The following is a 19,467-nucleotide window of genomic DNA, read 5'->3' as shown; positions in this document are numbered from 1 at the left end:
ATCAATTTACCTAAGCCGGCGTCCTTAACGGTCTCCAGGAGTCACACTGAAAACTGTCCCTCAGCAAACACGAGCGGTACAGTCGGTTTTGTCGGTGACGCTGGCGCTCTCTAAGGAGTCTCTCAGGTCGGAGTCGATGTTTAAATCTTGAGAGGCAGGGTTCTGTCTTAAAAACAAACAAACAAGCAAACAAACAAAACAGTCACAGCTGTTTGAAGCCTGGCGCGTTCGGAGTTTGTTTCCACCCGGAGAGACATGGAAATGCACCCGGGGAGGCCTTACAGGCAACGTGGTTGGATGTTTTGGACGATTTTCTTGGTGCGCTTGCGCGATTGCCCCCTAGGGAGGGCTCCCCAGACAGTGGGTGTTGTCCCGCCCGCAACCGATGTTTGAGATCGGGTTAGATTTGGCACAGCGACTGCCCGGCGTTCTGCAAATGCGACGGGTGAATTTAGATGTCCCTTGGTTGCATCTGGAGTGGTGTGTAAACTCTGACAGAAGACAGCTTATTGAGCTTTTTGCGTGGGTATTTTCCAAACAAACAAAAAACAAACAACAGCATTTTGGGTTTATAAATGTCAAGTCGGTTTCCACATCGGTTTCACTTTTTTATGCTACCAGCTCTTGGGATGGGGGGGGGGGGGCGTGTATGCGGTGTTATTGTTATAAATTATTGCTCGTGCATAAATGATTGCTCGTCATTCATTCCCGTTCTCAGATTCATTATCGTGGTGCATTCATAGAGTCAGTGGGGTTACTGGGTAAATACAAGGTTCTAGACGTCTCTGATCGTAAACGAAGCTGCAATTTGAAATGAGTAGCTTCGGGGATAGTCTGTTTAGACCTTGTCTGCGTGTTGAGAGATCACCAGAAGTTCACGGTTGTCATACTTTCTCTCTCCTGTCTTTCTCCGCTTTTCTTTCTCCTCACCCTTCAGAGTTCTCAAAGTCTTGAAATTGTTCTGAAGTTTTACGGACCCAGAAGAAAATTCTGTTCAGAACCGCGGAGCTAGTTTTGTTACCAGTAACATGAAAGGCTCTGATTTGAGTCTGGAAAGGAAAAAAAAGGTTAAAATCCCAGCGAGGAGACTTCGTGAGGTAGTTTCTCCAACTCAGGGAGGTCATTTGTCTGTGCTGAAAGATGAGTTGCCCCGTGTTCCTCCAGCGTTCTCTGCAAGTAAATGTCTTCCGATTAGAATGGGGACTAGCTCAAATGGAACTTTACATGGTATGTGATTCCAAATAGATTTTTTTTTGTTCTTGTAAGTCTTTATTTCGTTTTCAAAAAAGGTGTTTCAAAATTTAGAGGATTTTTAACGCTTAAATTCCCAAACATAAAATATGTGTAGTTTGTACAGATGTTTGCAAACTGACTTCTAGCCTTAGGAAATTGTCCAGTCACAGTTTGCATTTAATGGTAGTGATAGAATGAATGAAACGTTTCCTGTTGTCTTTTTATCTTTAGACTTTTACACACATAACCTGTCACATCTGTGATGGACGTGCTGAACTTTTGTGAAGTGCTTATTTATTTTTGTACCAGTCAGACTTTTTGCTTAATATTCTTCCTTCTCTTTCGGTAGTACTATGTAATTTGGCATAGTAGAAAAACTCAGCTTACACTGTTTTGATTACTTCTGTATTCCTAGTCACTTAAACCATCTGGAGCCCAAGCAAAATGAAGACAATGCTTTGCCCATTTCACTGGTAATTTTGAGGATCAAATGTATCTGAACAAATAAATGTTTTAAATGTTGCCTCTTGAGGTATACCCATGGGTACACAGGATGTCCAGCATAACATAGGCTTGTTCATAATTTAGCATTTGTATCCTGTGCATATCATATTTCTGGAAAATTCTACCCAGTTTGTCCAAATGCAACACTGTGATTATATAGATATAGATATATAGATATATCTGTATATCTATGTGTATATATATTTAACTTTTCAATTGATGTTATGTTCTTAGCTACTTTTTAAAAAGTGTGATGATATATTTTAAGACATTTTGTACTTATCTCACTTGATTGTCAGTTCTGACTTATCATTATTATCTTATTATGTAAGTCAGCTTGTAAAACCTTCATCAGCATGTTTTTTTAATATTTTGTAGAAAGGGTGGTTTCTGATTTAGTCTTGTGTTAATATGGAATTTATAATATGGAATTTTTTTTTGAATACACCTGGCCCTCTTGAGCAAATTGATGAACAACGGGAGGACAGTGCTATATAGTGCTATACACCTGGCAGTGCTCAGGGCTTATTCCTGTCTGTGTGCTCAGGAATCATTTCTAGCAAGGCTGGGGACCCTATGTGGTGCTGGGGATCAAACGTGGGTCAGAAGCTTGCAAGGAATGTGCCTTACCCTTTGTATTGTCTCTCCAGCCCCTAGTAATTTATAGTTCATTTTGTTTGTTTGTTTGTTTGTGTTTTGGGCCACACTTCTGGCTCTATGCTCAGGAATTACTCCTGGGGTGCTTGGGGGTACCATATTGGTTGCTGGGGATTGAATCCTGGTAGGTCATGTGTAAGGTAAGCATCCTACATGCTGTACTATTGCTCTGACCGCCCCCCCCCCCGGAATTTATATTTTTAAAATCATTATTTATTCTTATATAATTTTTAAAGGTAAGGTTCTGATATAAAAGTTGATAAACTTGTTTCCTTTCTTTTATTAGGTTCAACAGACTTAACTTCTAGAAACTATTACCAACCTCCATTAGAAAATCCTATTCCATCAGAAAGTGTAAGTTAAAAGATTATTACTATTATTACCTTTAATGTAAGAGTACTGCTGTTTATTCAATACTATTGATTAAGTTGATTCAGTTGGACATGAACTCCACATTACTTTTTCTTTAATTTTTTTAATTGAATATCCATGAGATAGACCATTACAAAGCTGTTCATAATTGGGTTTTAGTCCTACAGTGATCCAGTACCCACCCCTCTACCAGTGTACATTTCCCACCACCAATGTCCCCTGTTTCCCTACCACCATCCCCCAACATCCCACCCCCGACCCTCAGCCTCCCTCTATGGGAGGCACTTTCTTTCTTGTTCTCTCTCTCTCCTTTTCCTTTTGTGCATTATGGTTTGCAGTACAGGTGCTAAGAGATCATGGTTTTTGTTCAGAGAATTTGGTATTTTTATCAGGACAGTAAGGCAGAAGTAGCCTTTTAATTGGGTAGCTGCTTTGGGGTGTGGATGTGGCTGCGAAGGCTTCTGAAAGTACAGGGAGATGGGGGTAGGTAGCCCATCCCGACCCTAAGAAAGCCTGGAGATTTCAGTCACAAAACCGGCGTACCCAAATTTTCAGCAGATTATGTCTTGGTGAGGTTCCTCCTGAGTTAGTGGAATCAAGCTGGGGATTTGGTGATAATTTTGGATTGTGTAAGCAAGCAGCTACCAAGGGCTCTGCTTTGGTGGGCTCCACGCTCACCTGCCCCCTTCAATTTACCCTGGTCTGTTCTGCTATGTGCGGGTCTGAGATTAATTGTGGTTTTTGATCTCTTTTGAGATTTATTTATGGGTCTCTAAAATAAGGGTAGTAAATGAGCCTTTTTTTTTTCTTTTTGGGTCACACCTGGGGATGCTCAGAGGTTACTCCTGGCTCTGCACTCAGGAATTACTCCTGGCAGTGCTCAGGGGACCATATGGGATGCTGGGAATCAAAGTCGGGTCGGCTGTATGCGAGGCAAACGCTCTACCCGCTATATTATTACTCCAGTTCCGTAAATGAGCTTTATAGCTGAACCAGAGGTGGTTTGTGGGCATGGCTCCCACAAACCTAACTTTTGGCCGTTTAATTTCTTGGTAAACTTGGTTCCAGGTTGTTGGGTCTGGCCAAAGGCACAGAGGCAGTTTTGGGGTGTGAGGAAGCCTGAAGGCACCATCAAGCTCCTGAGGTACTCGCCCTGCAGGTACAGGTTGACCTGCTGGCACACCATACCCCTTGCTACAGGATTATTATAGTCATAATAACATTTTAACATTGTCAAAATGTTCTTAAATTGTTCAGTCACTGTCACTATCACTGTCCTTCCATTGTTCATTGATTTACTCGAGTGGGCCCAGTAACATTGTGAGACTTGTTACTGTGTTTGGCATATTGAATACGTCACGGGGAGCTTGCCAGGCTTTGCCGTGTGGGCGAGATACTCTCGGTAGCTTGCCCGGCTCTCAAGAGGGGCGGAGGAATTGAACTCGGGTCAGCCATGTTGGCTGTGTGCAAGGCAAACACCCTACCTGCTGTGCTATTGCTCCAGCCCAAATTGTTCAGTAATAGGTCTTATTTTTGTTTAAATTTTATTTACAAAAATACACATTATACCATTGTGAACTGAATAAAGTTTGATATAGTAAATAAAAGGACTTCTGTAGAATAAGAATATCCATAAATAGTTCATAGCTACTAAGAAGATTCTGCACTTGAAAGAAGTTCTATTATTGTCCAATGAAAATACTCCTTTTCAGTGGTGGTGTGGTAGAGGGGTGGAGGGAAGGTGATCTCATGCAGTGCTCAGGTGGCTTAGAAGGGACATGCCCAGTGAGGTGTCACCTGCCAACCTGGCCTGGCCAAATGGTTCAGTGCTCAGGCTAGAAGAGCTGCTTGCATAGTAGTGGGATGTGGGGATGCACCAGAGCCTTCCCTGTGGTCATGGGGCATATGTGGTATCCAGCTGGTGTGACTTGTATAAAACAAGTGCTCCTGATTGCTGAATACCAGCTCTTCATGGAAATATTCTAAGCATAGGATATACAGACATAACGTACTGTTAGGTTAAATTAACTGTAAAAAATGTTTGAGGTTTAGTATTTGGGGCAGTAGTGATTATTCAGTGGGTAAGGTGCTTGCCATTAATGTAGCCAGCCTGGGTTCAATCCCCAGCATCCCATTTAGTGCACCAGATACTACCATGAGTGATTCCTGAGTGCAAAGCCAAAGGTAAGCCCTAAGTAACACTGGTGTGGCCCAAAACAGAACAAAGCAAAAATCAAATAATTGTGAGATCTTATTTTTTTTTTTGCTTTTTGGGTCACACCCAGCGATGCACAGGCGTTACTCCTGGCTCATGCACTCAGGAATTACTCCTGGCGGTGCTCAGAGGACCATATGGGATGCTGGGAATCAAACCCGGGTCAACCGCATGCAAAGCAAATGCCCTACCCACTGTGCTATCGGCCCAGCCCCAATTGTGAGATCTTTTATTTTTAGTTTTTGAGGTGTGTTTAAGAAATAACATAAAGTCCTTATTTTTAATTTTTTTTTCCCTGTGATACCGTCCTTGTAGTGCTCAGGGATTACTCCTGGTGGGGCTTGGGGAACTATATGTGTTGCTGGATATTGAATCAGTATTCACTGTATACAAGGCAAACACCCTACCTGCAGTACTACGACCCTCGCTCTAAGAAAGCTGTGACTTAAGATGGATGAAGAGCAGTGTTGAGTGTATTTGGGACTTGTGGTGTATTTTTGGGGGTGCAGAAGCCACACCCAGCAGTGCTCAGAGGAGACTCCTGCCTAAGTGCTTCGGCGACCCTCTATGTTACTGAAGATTTAATAGAATTGACCGAAGACAAGGCAGGCAACTTTTACTCCATATTGTCTCTTCAGAACCAAAAGTCATGGTGTTTTGGGTTTGGATTTTGGGTTTTGGGCCATACCTGGCAGTTCTGGGCACTTATTCTTGACTCGGTACACTGGGATCACTCCTGATCTGCGGTGCTATAACTCTTTCCCAAAATCCATGGCTTCCCCGGCCCCTACCTCAGGGGCATACCTGGGCTCAGGGGTTACTCCTGGCTCTGCACTCAGGAATTACTCCTGGCAGTGCTCAGGGATCCATATGAGATGCCAGGGATTGAATCGGAGCTGACTGCATGCACGACAAGCATCTTACCCTCTGTATTATTTCTCCGGTCCCAGTCATGGTATTTTTAACGCTGAATAAAGCTTTAGAAATGAAGTCTAGGATTATACATAGGAGCAGAAAACTTGTTGCCAGATAGTGTCACCTATAAAATGAGATGCTTTTCAGACCACATTGTGAACTACGACACAAAAATCTCTTGATTACGTAGTGATATTGTGTCACTTGACTGTCCTGTACTGTTTTTGACTCACAGTGAATCAGATTTTCTTATTTAACTGTAGCAACTGAGATGTTGCATGAAGTGCTGTGCTAGCAGTAACAGATCTGTGTTTGAATCTGCATGTCAGCACCACTGTTGTTGCTTATTCATTTCCTCTTCCATTTAGTTGACTGACAGTTTATTACTCACACAGCTAACAAATTCTCGAGTAGTCTAAAGGTATGTAAGCATTGTCCAGTCTTAGAAATTCACCTACAGATTACATAGATTTTCCCTTCTAAGAATTCAGTAGTTGGTACTTGATAAGAAATAAATCATAACCAAGGAAGGTAATAAGAAAAGATGGATGGGAGGTAATGGATATAGGTGTCAGGAGCGTCGGAAAGTTATATAGTGTAAAGGTGTGGTATATGTGTATATCTGAACTATGGAGCTAACAATACTGTAAGCAAGAGATCCAAAATACAGCAACCAAACTTAAAACTGTGCCTATCAAGGACTGGAGAGATAGTACAGTGGGTAGGTCTGGGTTTGACCCCTGGTACTGCATAGTCCTCTGAGCACCAGTATCAGTGATCCCTGAGCTCAGAGCAAGGCATAAGCCCTGGGTACCACTAGGTGGGGCACAAAAACAAACAAAAAAACCAAAAACCAAAGAAATAAACAAAAAACTGTGGCTGTCAAGGAGTCAGTTGATGTTGAGGGGAGGGAACCTGCGGACATTAGTTAGGGGGAAGTTGATAGTGGTGTGGGATTTATGTTGCAGCATTGGAGTCCTGAAACTCAAGTATGAATAGCTGTGTAAATCATGGTGCCTTAATACTTAAACATTTTTTAATGTGAAAAATAGTAATTAAAATACATAATATATAAGGTTTATGAAGCATTCTTTTTACGTTTTATAGAACTTTTCCAAGGATGTTGCAGTGCAAAGGTTGCCTTTGGATAAAAGGGAAGAACACAGCAGACAAAAAGGTAAAAGAATGGATTTGTTTTATTGCGCTAAACTGTATATATATAACATAAAATTGGTAATTTTGTACCATTTTAAGTGTTCTGTTGCATTGGTTATGTTTATGTTGTGCACACATCATTGAATTAATCTCTAGAACTGTTTTTTTCCCCTTTTTTAGTTTTTGATGTGTATAGGGGGGAATCCATACCCATTGGATGCTAAAGGGCTACTTCCAACTCTGTGTTTGTGGGTGTCTCTTGGCCGTGCATTGGGAAACATGCAGAACTCAGCCTCCTGGATACACAGCATCTGCTCTGCCTGTTGCACGTTTCTTCATACCTTTTTTTTCAGAAACAGTGAAATTTTTATTTTTTCCAGCTGAAGCTCTGATTTTATCAAATGCTAATTCTTTTCTGTCATTCTTTTTTTTGGGATACACCTAGCAGTACTCAGGGGATACTCCTGGCTTTGCACTTAGTGATCACTTCTTGAGGGCTCAGGAGACTACAGGGGATGCCAGGAATCTCCTGGGAATTATGTGGGAAGCTGGGAATTGAGCTGGGTCGGCCCTATTCAAGGCAAGCACCTTACCCACTGCTCTATCCCTTCTGCCCCTAAGTAAAATTCTTTTTCCCTACCTCTCTCTATTCCCTAACAGCTATCATTGTACTTTCTGTATCAGTTAATTTCATGTAAATTGGATCTTACATGTTTCCTTTAGTAATTGACTTATTTTCTCATATACTTTGTATAAATAGATTCTTGCCTTTCTCTAATTGGCGTATTTCACTTGCATTATCTGTTTTCACTTGCAATATCTTTTCTGTTTTTTCAGTGCTAGAGATGGAACCCAGGTACTCATATGAATGAGGCATCACACTACCTCTGAGCCATATGCCCAGCTTACTTGCTGTATTTTCTTGATGTATACATGCTATATAGTGTCAATAATCTTTGCAAGGATCAAATTTTCAATTTTAGACATTCATTGATTTGTTAGACATTCATGAAATGGTCTTAAAGATTTTTTCTCATTCTTTTAAATTACTTTTGCCTTCCAAATTAAACAATGAGTGTGACCTCTAAAATCAAAAAAAAGTTTCTTGGCTGGAGATATTGTACAGAGGTAAGGCACTTGCCTTACATGAAACTGACTATTTCAATCCCAGGTGCCCCATGTGGTCCTTCATGTGGGATCACACCACCGGGAGTGATCCCAAAGCCCAAAGCCAGGAGCACAGGTGCAAAAAGACCCTTCTCCAAATAAAGAAAAGGGAACAGTTACCAATGGTAAACGTAAATTGGGTCTGGAGCTATAGCACAGTCCTTAGAACATCCAGCTTGCAAGTATATTTCACAGGTTCAATCCTTGGTTCCTCCATCTGTGTCGAGCATAATCCTGGCATCTCTGCTGTCTGTGTTACTTGATGCTATGATTGATTTTTGGCCACACTGCAACCAGGTATGCCTGAGTATTGCAACAAAAGGATATGACCCCTTAAGAAGGTATGTGAACCCTATAGTCTGGAAGGGTGACTCCTGGCCAGAATGTGTGTGAGCATCAGAGGTGAACCTCAGCAGAAAAATAAAATAAAATAAAGTTGTGTGAGCACCACAACCAGAATGTATGTGCCTCTACTAAAGAGAGAATGCCCTGGAGAATATCATAATGAAGTGTGCAAGGCTGTTGTATGTGTGTGACTCTAGTCATTGCATCAACAACAAAGGGAAGGCGTTACCCTCTTTAGTTGTGTTTGCACATATGCCAGTTGCAGAGCTTCTTGAAGGTCTCTGTGATGCTCACAGATGTTTTCCAGGATTCTACTTGCTGGATGTGGCTGTGATGCTCACACATGTCCTCTCACCCCCGGCACCTCTTTTGTTTTAAAAAAAAAAACAGTGAGGACATGAGGGCTCCATCCAGTTGTGCTCAGGAATCCCTCCTGTTTGGGTAGGGGGACCATATGGGGTTCTGGGGATCGAACCCCAGTCAGCCGCATGCCAGGCAAGTGCCTTACCCGCTGTACTATTTACCCAGCCCCTCACACACCTTTTTCAGTTGCAGCATGTGCCAGGAGTTGCGTGCCTCTTTTGTGCTGTGGTGTCACTGAAATCACTTGCAGCTCTGGGGAGCACAGACAACAGGGCTCCCAGGATCCGCAGGGCATGTGGCAGTATGAGGCAGAAATGGGGACTGAATTTGTTGTGACCTTCAGTTTACAAGGCAGGCTTTCTGAGCCACTGAGATATTTCTCTAGACCTCTACTTTGAATTTTTGAATATTGTGAATTCCACACCCAGCTGTCATCAGGGGCATATAATACCAGGGATGTACCCAGTGGTAATTAGGACACCACGTGATACCTGGGATTGATGGCAGTTGTGCCCCTTTATTGTACCTTGTGCTCTGTAAGGTGAGCCACATCCTTTGCCCCTCCTTGCCATATTTTGGGGGAATCAGGGCACATAGTTGGTGTTCAGGGGCCACATACAGTGCTGGGGATCAAACCTGGCTGGGATTCAGCTATATGTGCAAGGCAGGTGCAAATACCCTGTTCCATCTCTCTGGTTCTTCCTTTTTAAATCGAGAAGTCTGTTGCTAAATTCTTAAGATTCTTTTAGTTAAAATCATTTTTTACTAGCTTGTTATAACTGAATGCATGCTCAGGAGTTTATAAAGTATAAATTTTTGTCTTACTTTTGCAGAAGATGACATCTTGATTTCTCAGTATGCCATGGGGCAGAAAGATGCTTTAAGGGCAGTTTTGAAGCAAAAGTAAGTTTCACTGGCAGAAAGTAAGTAGTGCATTTCCCCCCCCCCCTCCTGCCCCCATCCCTTTCTTGTATGTTCTTAAAAATCAGCTTCATTTATACTTTGGGATAATTTCCTCTGAATGGGGAGAGGTTTGTGCATTTTTTCCAGTTTTTCATGTACTTAGAAGTTTTTTACATGTGCTATGCTACACTTACTGCTTTGATAATTAGAAAAATAAATTGAAAGCCTATAAAGAAGTTTATGTATAGTTCTATCATATTATATCTCTTAGTGGTCGGTTAACCTATTTAATGTAGAGTGTTATTTAATGTAGAGGATTTTAAATCACATTCAGTCTTCAGACAAGAATACTGAATGATAAGGAATATCCGAGTTATAGTTTCTTAGTATTTTGCTGAAATATATATATATAGTGCCTAATATGTATGTATATGCACACACACACATACATGTGTATATATATATATATATATATATATATATATATATATATATAGTGCCTGCTTTGTGGTTAGTTTCTTGTTAGTTGCTACTCTTCTATTTCTTGACTTACATGGACTATAACTGGGGAGAGAATATGTACACATGTGAAGAATGAGTAATTGTGGCAGAAAATAGCTTTACACTCTTAAATGGTTTAAATGATCTGTACAAACATTTGAACCATAAGCTGACTCATTATCAACCTGGCTGTGTTTGTAAAAGCCATTATGAATTATGGAAGGTAGAGATCAATAGTAAATAAGGACAGATTTATTGAAAAAAAAGGTAGGCTTTAAGTTGGATTGTAAAGGAGAAGGATATAATAAATTAGGTGAAAGTTGGAGAGAATTCAGGGAAACAGAAATTGTGGAGTCAGGGCTGGAGAGGTAGTATAGTAGGTAAAGCATTTGTCTTACACACAACTGACCTGACTAGATCTTTGCCACCACATATGGTACTCTGAGCCCAGCCAGAAGTGAACCCTGAACACTGGAGTGTGGCCCCAAAACCAAAAAAAAAAGTCTTCGAGTCAGCTGTGAGTGTGGTGTGGTATAGTCAGCAGAGTGTAATTCCAGAGAGAGGCAATTTGGTGACATACTAGGTGTGTATAGGAAGCCAGAATGTACCCAAAGGATGAGTGTGTGGGAAACCAAGCCTGTTCAGCTATTTTTTTATTTGTTTTTTTTTTGGTGTTTTTTTCTTTTTGGGTCACCTCCGGTGTTGCACAGGGGTTACTCCTGGCTCATGCACTCAGGAATTACTCCTGGCGGTGCTCAGGGGACTACATGGGATACTGGGAATCAAACCTGGGTTGGCCACGTGGAAGGCAAATGCCCTACCCTCTGTGCTATTGCTCCAGCCCCTATTTAGCTGTTTCTAAGGAACAATTTTTGAATTTTGTTGTTTGTTTTGGCGTCAGACCTGGTAGTGCTCAGGGCTTATTCTTGGCTCAATGTTAGGAGTTACTTCTGGTATGTCAAAGGACTGTCTAGCATGCTGGGCATAGAACCTAGGTTGGCTGCATGCAAGTGCCCTACCCACTGTATGTCTCTTTCGCCCCCAATTTTTGAATTTTGAATAATGATAAATATGAGTGGGAAGTTTCAAAGCAAGTCAAAATGGAAAGAACAAAACAATTGACAAGAAATGATTATTTTTGTTTTGCTTTGTTGTTTTGGGACCACACCTGGTGGTGGTCAGGGCTTACTCCTGACTCTGTAGTTAGTGACCACTCCTGGCAGGCTAAGAGGACCGCATATGGTTCCAGAGATTGAACCTAGTAGACCATGAGCAAGGTGTATGCCTGTTCTTTGCTTTCTCTTTGGCCCCTGGTAGTGATGTTTTACTAATTTTGCTCATACTACACCTAGTGGCAATTAGAATCTTGTCCTTGGTTCAGTGATCTAGGTTAGGTGTTTCGGGTTCCCAAGGTGCTGAATCAAACCTGGGCCTCTGCAAAGCATGTGTTTCATGTGTTTAACCCATAGAGGTATTTCTCCTGTTCTCTCTTTTGGAAAGTTAGAGAATGAACTTGTTGAGTTCCTGCCTTGCCTCTATTGTTCTATGACACTGTCCCTGCAATTGTGATGAAATAGTTGACAAAATTTAATAACTCTTTGGTCTAAGAAGGTACATAGAATATAGAGATGGCAAGATAACTAACATTTTGAGACTGGAGAGAAAAAAACGATGTGTTTAATAGCATTGAGGAAACATCAAAGAGGAGTAAGTTCAAGAATTCTCTGTGGTTTTTAAAATTCCGGGGGTGGACTAGGGAGATAATATAGCGGGTAGGGTACTTACCTTGTACACAGGATGTAGACCAAAAAATAAATAAATAAATAAATAAATAAATAAATAAATAAAGTAAAATAAAATCCCAGGGGAGGACTGGGGTGACATAGAGTTAAGGCTTTTTGTATGCATCTAAATCCAGTGCTGGTTCCATCCCTGGCACTGCAAGGTGTCCTGAGCACCTCTGGGAGTCACCCCTGAGAATTGCTATGTGTGGTCCAGAAACCTGTTATTAAAAAAGTTTTCAAGGGTGAAATTTGCTTAGATTTCCCTGGGGGTTTTCCTAGGGATTCTTTTTTCTGTTTTGTTAGGTCCTTATAGAAAAATTGACTAGTCTTTTTAATATTAGTTAAATGCCTCATTGAAAGTTTTATCTTGTTTGTTTGATTAATTTTAAAATCCACACTGCTTAATGTTATCTTTTGTGTCCATTTTATCAAGCTAGCAATCAGTTTATTAAATATAAATGAACTAGAATTAAAATTTCCATTCCACAATTCTTTTAGCAGTCCATCAGCTATCTTCATTTTTATTTTTTGTGGGGCAGATCTAGTGGTGCTTCTGACTTGGTGCTCACTCTTGTTTTTATCTTTCTGAGTGTAAATTATTTTTATTATTGTTTAAATCTTTAAAAATTGAATCACAGTGAGATACAGCTTTTCATGTTTCTGTCACACAATGTTCCAGCACCCATCCCTTCACCGGTATACATTTCCCGCGACTAGTGTTCCCAGTTTCCTTCCTCCAACTCCTTCCCAGACTCCATGGCAAGCACTTTACTTTCCCTCTCTTCTCTTTCACTTACTCTCACTTTCCTTTTAGGCATTATGGATTGCAATACAGGTACTGAAAGATTATCATACATATATATACATATGTATATATATATATATATATATCACTTTACCTCCTTTCAACACTCTTTTCCAGAGTGACCATTTCCAGTGATCATTGTCATAGTGGTCCTTCTCTGTCCTAACTGCACCTTCCCTCCAACTCTATCCACTGTGGCAAGCTTCCAACCATGGACCAGTCCTCCTGGCCCTCGTTTCTACTGTCTTTGGGTATTAGTCTCATACTACTTTTTTTTTTAAATATCCCACAGGTGAGTGCAATCAATATCCCTCTCCCTCTGACCCACTTTCACTCAGCATGATACTCTTCATATCCATCTATGTATAAGCAAATTTCATGACTTTATTTTTCCTAGTGGCTGCATAGTATTCCATTGTGTAAAAAAAAAAAACTTGTTTCTTTATCCAATCATCTGTTCTTGGGCACTCAGTTTGTTTCCAGATTCTGGCTATTGTGAATAGTCCTGCAATGAAAATAGGAGTGCATTTCTGCTATATGTGTTTTTGAACCTCCAGGGTATCTTCCCAGTAGTGGTATTGCTGGGTTCCATGGAAGCTCAATTTCTAGTTTTTTTGAAGAATACTCGTATTGTTTTCAAATATGACTGTGCCAGTTGGCATTCCCACCAGCAGTGAACGAGAGTTTTTTTTCCCCCCACATCCACACCTGTGCTGATTGTTCTTGTTCTGTGCTAAACTCTGTGGTGTGAGATGATTTTTTTGTTGTGTTGATTTGCATCTCCCTGATGATTAGTGATGTAGAGCATTTCTTTATGTGCCTTTTGGCCATTTGTATTTCTTTTTTGAAGAAGTTTCTGTCCATTTCTTCTCCCCAGTTTTGGATGGGGTTGGATGTTTTTTCTTATAAAGTTCTAACAGTGCCTTATGTATCTTAACCCCTTACCATTTGGGTGTTGGGTAAATAATTTTTTTCATTCTGTGGGCTGTTTTTGTATCCTGGTCATCGTTTCCTTTGAGGCACAGAAGCTTCTTAGTTTGTTTATCTTTGCTTCTACTTGCTTGGTCATTCATGTTTCATTCTTAAGATACCTTTAGCTTCAGAGTCATGGAGAGTTCTGCCTATGTTTTCATCTATGCACCTTATGGTTTCATGTATAGTATTGAGGCCTTTAATCCATTTTGATTTGACTGTTGACCCTGGCATTAGAAAGAGGTCTGAGTCCATATTTTCACATGTAGGTGCACAGTTTTCCCAGGTGCTCACTCTCTTTCCAGAAAGCTTCCCAGAGTAGAATCTATTCCTCTACCACTGTAGTCGCAGAGACTACCACTGCCATTGTGAGAGGTAGTACAGTGGGTAGGCTGCTTGCGGTTAACCTGGGTTCAATCTCTGATCCCTAGATCTACAGTTCTATATCATATATATATACATATATAATGTCATTTTCTGCAATGGCACTTTATTTTTATTGTAGGAGTATTGTCATCTCTTCAGCCATTGGTTAGGCTGATTGAATTGAGCATGAACTCCACCTTACTTTTTTTTCCCTCTTTTTTATAATTTTATTTATTGAATCACTGTGAGAGTAGTTACAAAGCTTTTGGGTTTAAATCTCAGTCATACAATGATGAAACACCTGTCTCTCACCCATTTTCCACCACCAAAAACCCCAGTTATACCCCCCCATCCCTCCCCCTCCCCCTGTCTGTGGGGCAGATGATTTCCACATTGATTACATTCAATATTTCAACACCAGACCCACCATTATTATTTGGGATTGTACCCCAACACTCAGATCTGCTGAAAAGGCAATAGTAGACAATTTGCTTTTTATTGTCGGTTATGAATAACATATGATGTCACACAGCCTGAGTAGTGGCCACGAGATTTTGGAATTCCAAAATTTAAACAATTAAATCTGGAGGGATTTTTGCCAAAAGCTGCTGGTTTCTGAGATGTGTTCCTGAGTCTCTGGGATCATGGCCGTTAAGCAGTTTGATCAGGAGCCAGAGAGGCCGTTCATGGGTGGTGACTCGGAGTCTCATTGGGGCAGGGAGAAAAGGGCTGGTTCAACTCCCATCCCATGAGGCCCCGTGTGCCTTGTCACTGTGGCCCAAATCTGACCATCCAATGGCCTCTGGAGGATGGTGGCCACCGAGCCGCCAGGGGGAAAAGGTCAAAGCATGAAACCTATTCCCAGCTGGGGTGACCCAGGGCTGGTAACCTAATGCAGGGACTGGACGCATTTCTGCCAAAAGCCACTGGGTTCCGAGATTTGTTTCTGAGTCTCTGGGATCATGGCCATTAAGCATCTTGATCAGGAGCCAGAGAGGCCGTTCGTGGGTGGCAACTCAGGGTCTTGTTGGGATGGGGAGGAAAGGGCCAGCTCTACCCCCTCCCATGAGGCCCTGCAGGTCTCATCACTGCCGGCCAAACCTGACCAACCAATGGCCTCTGGAGAATGGCAGCCACCGAGCTGCCAGAGGAAACAGGCTAAGGCTTGAAATCTATTCCCAGCTTGGGTGGCCTAGCGCTGGTAACCTACTGCAGGGATTGGATGCATTTCTGCCAAAAGCTGCTGGGTTCCGAGATTTGTTTCTGAGTCTCTGGGATCATGGCCGTTAAGCAGTTTGATCAGGAGCCAGAGAGGCCGTTCATGGGTGGTGACTCGGAGTCTCATTGGGGCAGGGAGAAAAGGGCTGATTCAACTCCCATCCCATGAGGCCCCGTTTGCCTTGTCACTGTGGCCCAAATCTGACCATCCAATGGCCTCTGGAGGATGGTGGCCACCGAGCCGCCAGGGGGAAAAGGTCAAAGCATGAAACCTATTCCCAGCTGGGGTGACCCAGGGCTGGTAACCTAATGCAGGGACTGGACGCATTTCTGCCAAAAGCCACTGGGTTCCGAGATTTGTTTCTGAGTCTCTGGGATCATGGCCATTAAGCATCTTGATCAGGAGCCAGAGAGGCCGTTCGTGGGTGGCAACTCAGGGTCTTGTTGGGATGGGGAGGAAAGGGCCAGCTCTACCCCCTCCCATGAGGCCCTGCAGGTCTCATCACTGCCGGCCAAACCTGACCAACCAATGGCCTCTGGAGAATGGCAGCCACCGAGCTGCCAGAGGAAACAGGCTAAGGCTTGAAATCTATTCCCAGCTTGGGTGGCCTAGCGCTGGTAACCTACTGCAGGGATTGGATGCATTTCTGCCAAAAGCTGCTGGGTTCCGAGATTTGTTTCTGAGTCTCTGGGATCATGGCCATTAAGCAGCTTGATCAGGAGCCAGAGACCGTTTGTGGGTGGTGATTTGGGGTTTCATTGGGGCGGGGAGGAAAGGGCTGACTCCAGCCCCATCCCATGAGGCCCTGTGTGTCTCGTCACTGAGAGCCCAAACCTGAGTGTCCATTGGCCTTGGAAGATGGCTGCCACCGAGCTGCCAAGAGGGAGCAGGTGGAGGGACAACACCCTTTCCCCCGTGGGGTGGTCTGGCTCTGGTAAACCCATTGCAGGGACTGGACGCATTTCTGCCAAAAGCTGCTGGGTGCCAAGATTTGTCTCTGAGTCTCTGGTATCATGGATGTTAAGCAGTTCGGTCAGGAACCAGACAGGCCTTGCCTCCCGTTATATGCTGAACCGGAGGTGGTTTGTGGGTGTGTCTCCCACTTACTTAACTTTTGACCATTTACTTTCTTAATAAACTTTGCCCCAAGTTTTTGGGGTCTGGCCAAAGACACAGCAGCAATTTTGGGGTATCTGGAAATCTGAAGGTGCCATCAAGCTGCTTATGCACTCGCCTCACAGGTACAGATTGACCTGCTGGTGGCACCATATCCCGAGCAATAGCACTATCTTTACAGAATTGTTTTATTTCTTTGGTGATCTGTATTTTAATAGATTTTAGCCAAATGATAAATAATAGTCAAATGAGTGTTGAAAGATTAATAGGTGGGCTAGAAAGATGGTACAGTAGGTAAGATGCTTGTCTTGCACATGGCTAACCTGGATTTGATCCCTGGCAACACATATAAGTCTCCTGAACATCACCAGGAGTGATTCCAGAGTGCAGACTTTCAAAAGAAGTTCTGAACACAGGGCTGGGTGTACCAAGAACCAAAATGGTAATAGAAGGAAAAATGGTGATTTAACTTTTGAAAATGTTAAGAAAACCCACCTTCAGCAGATTGGTACTTGTAGGTATTTCTTAAACGGTTCAGTGTAGTTTCCTAAATATATATATATATTATTTTTTATTATTTATTTATTTATTTTGCTTTTTGGGTCACACCCGGCAATGCACAGGGGTTATTCCTGCCTCTGCACTCAGGAATTACTCCTGGCAGTGCTCAGGGGACCATATGGGATGCTGGGAATCGAACTCAGGTCGGCCGTGTGCAAGGCAAACGCCCTACCCGCTGTGCTATTGTTCCAGCCCCACCTAAATATATTTTTAATTCCCATTTTATTTACAGAGCTCAAACCATTCCTGTTTTTAAGGAAGTAAAGGAGCAGCTTTTGGAAGATGCTGTCACAGAGAAGGACTCTGCTCTTCAGGAGACCAGAGCTTCACCGAGTGGAATTGATTCAGCTGCCACTGTAGCCGCAGCCACTGCTGCTGCCATTGCGACAGCGGCTCCATTGATAAAGGTAGATTCTTTTACGACTGCTGTATGAAAGGTCATAATATTTACTAGGGACTGATTCTGTATGTAGTTGAGTCAAATTTTAGACTGATGATGCTGTCGTTGCTTTCAACTTGAAAGAATTTTCCTGCTGTGGTGTTGTATATTATATTGCCTTCTAGGAGTTGAGACTTCTTTTAGAAAGGTTTTTTTAAATTACTATTATATCAAATTGACCACTGTTTGTATTCATGGCAATTAAGACTTTATGTACTTTTGGGTGCGGGAATTTGGGTCACACCTGGCTGTTTTCCAGAGTTCCTGCTGACTTTGTTCAGAGATTACTCCTGGCAGGGTTTGGGGGACCATATGTGGTGCTGGGAATAGGAATGGGATCAGCCACATTCTAGGCAAACACCTTGACTCCTGTACTCTCTCTCTGGACCCACAATGTGAGATTTTTCCCTCATAGCTGTGATAATGCCCGAGAACCCAGGATTTTTGCAGTTTGGTACCAAAAAATCTGTATTGAGAAATTTCCTCAGTCCATTGAAACCCAGGATAATTGGTCATCCTTATTCTAGAACTTGAAGGCTCCTCTGAGGCCATCTATGTCAGTCCCTTCCTTGACTTGTCAATGGGAAAGTTGGAATAGGCACAGGATCCTAGTAGCTAATCAATAGCAAGACTAGAAGTTAAGGCTGCTGTCTTAGTGAAATCTCAAAATCTGCTTTGTTTTGCTATTTCTCATTTTTGTTGGTTGTATTGTAAAAATTCTACGTAGCAAATTCAGTATCTTTTTATGACAAAATTTATGTAGGGAAGCTTTTTTAAATGTGGGAGTATTGCTATTTATTCAGCCATTGATTAGGCTGATTATATTGGGCATGAACTCCACATGTAAGGAAACTCTTGTTCATATCTCTATAAACTCACTTTGCTTCACTTTTTAAGGTAATTAAGCATAGTTTTTGATCTTTTGATCTTTATTTTTCTCTCAGGTGCAAAGTGATTTGGAAGCAAAAGTCAATTCTGTTACAGAATTAATCAATAAGTTACAGGAGACCGATAAGCAGTTACAACGTGTTACAGAGCAGCAAACAAGCCTTCAGAGGAGTCAGGAGAAAATACACTGTCATGATCATGAGAAGCAAATGAATGTGTTTATGGAGCAGCACATTAGGCATCTCGAAAAACTGCAGCAACAGCAACTAGATATTCAGGTATTTATATAAAGCCACCATGACACTCAGATCCCTCATCACTGGGAACTAAGTTGACAATGATTCCTCATTGCAGTGGCTCATTTAACTGTAACCCTTTCACATCTTGCATAATGATTGGCTTGTTCGTGTTTCCCTAGTAGGAAGAGACCAATGCATGTGCTGGTTGGACACCACTAACCAGAGAGAACATTCCTTTTATAGTATAGCTGTTTTCCTTTTATAGTATTTCTTTTCACATGTTAAAAAAAAAAAGCTCTTATATCACATCGCAGATGTTTATATTTGGACTTTGTAAAAATAGAATAGATTCCCTTATTCATGGTTTTGCTTCCTATAATTTAGGAAAATAATGCCAACAAGGTTTTGGTTATTTGGGGGGGATGGGGTTTCCACACTCTCTTGTCAGGGGTTTCCTGGTTCTGCAGTCAGGAATCACTCTTAAGTGGACTTGGAGGACCAGATAGGGTACCTGGGATCAAACCCGGGTCAGCTATATATGCAAGGCAAACTTCCTACCTCTGTACTGTATTATTCAAGCCTCACAGATGTTTTTTGAGCCACCACTTGCATATAACTTTTATTATAGTATATTATTAAATTGTTTTACTATCAGATGTTAATTTCCACTGTACTTAATTTATTTGTAAGTTAAAGTTTTGTCATTAGTGTGTATGTGTAAAAAATACATAGTATTGGTTTCAGAGAG

General features: G+C 41.9%; 1 protein-coding gene across 2 annotated transcripts in view; it reads left to right on the top strand.

Moving 5' to 3' along the window:
* The first annotated feature begins 373 nt into the window (after positions 1-373).
* Positions 374-19,467, top strand: part of KIAA0586 (KIAA0586 ortholog) — a 146,191-nt gene continuing 127,097 nt past the window's right edge. For both annotated transcript variants that reach the window (XM_056133223.1, XM_056133222.1), the window contains exons 1-7: positions 374-480; positions 938-1,227; positions 2,681-2,748; positions 7,004-7,073; positions 9,760-9,829; positions 17,386-17,560; positions 18,537-18,758. In XM_056133223.1, coding sequence (XP_055989198.1) covers positions 1,029-1,227; positions 2,681-2,748; positions 7,004-7,073; positions 9,760-9,829; positions 17,386-17,560; positions 18,537-18,758 — 804 coding nt within the window. In that variant the 5' untranslated portion in view covers positions 374-480; positions 938-1,028. The remainder of the gene's footprint in view (positions 481-937; positions 1,228-2,680; positions 2,749-7,003; positions 7,074-9,759; positions 9,830-17,385; positions 17,561-18,536; positions 18,759-19,467) is intronic.

This window comes from Sorex fumeus, unplaced genomic scaffold (assembly GCF_029834395.1).
Source record: "Sorex fumeus unplaced genomic scaffold, SorFum_2.1 ptg000098l, whole genome shotgun sequence".
NCBI lineage: Eukaryota > Metazoa > Chordata > Mammalia > Eulipotyphla > Soricidae > Sorex > Sorex fumeus.
Note: the sequence above shows the minus strand (reverse complement) of the source record. Positions and strands in the feature narration are given on the sequence as shown.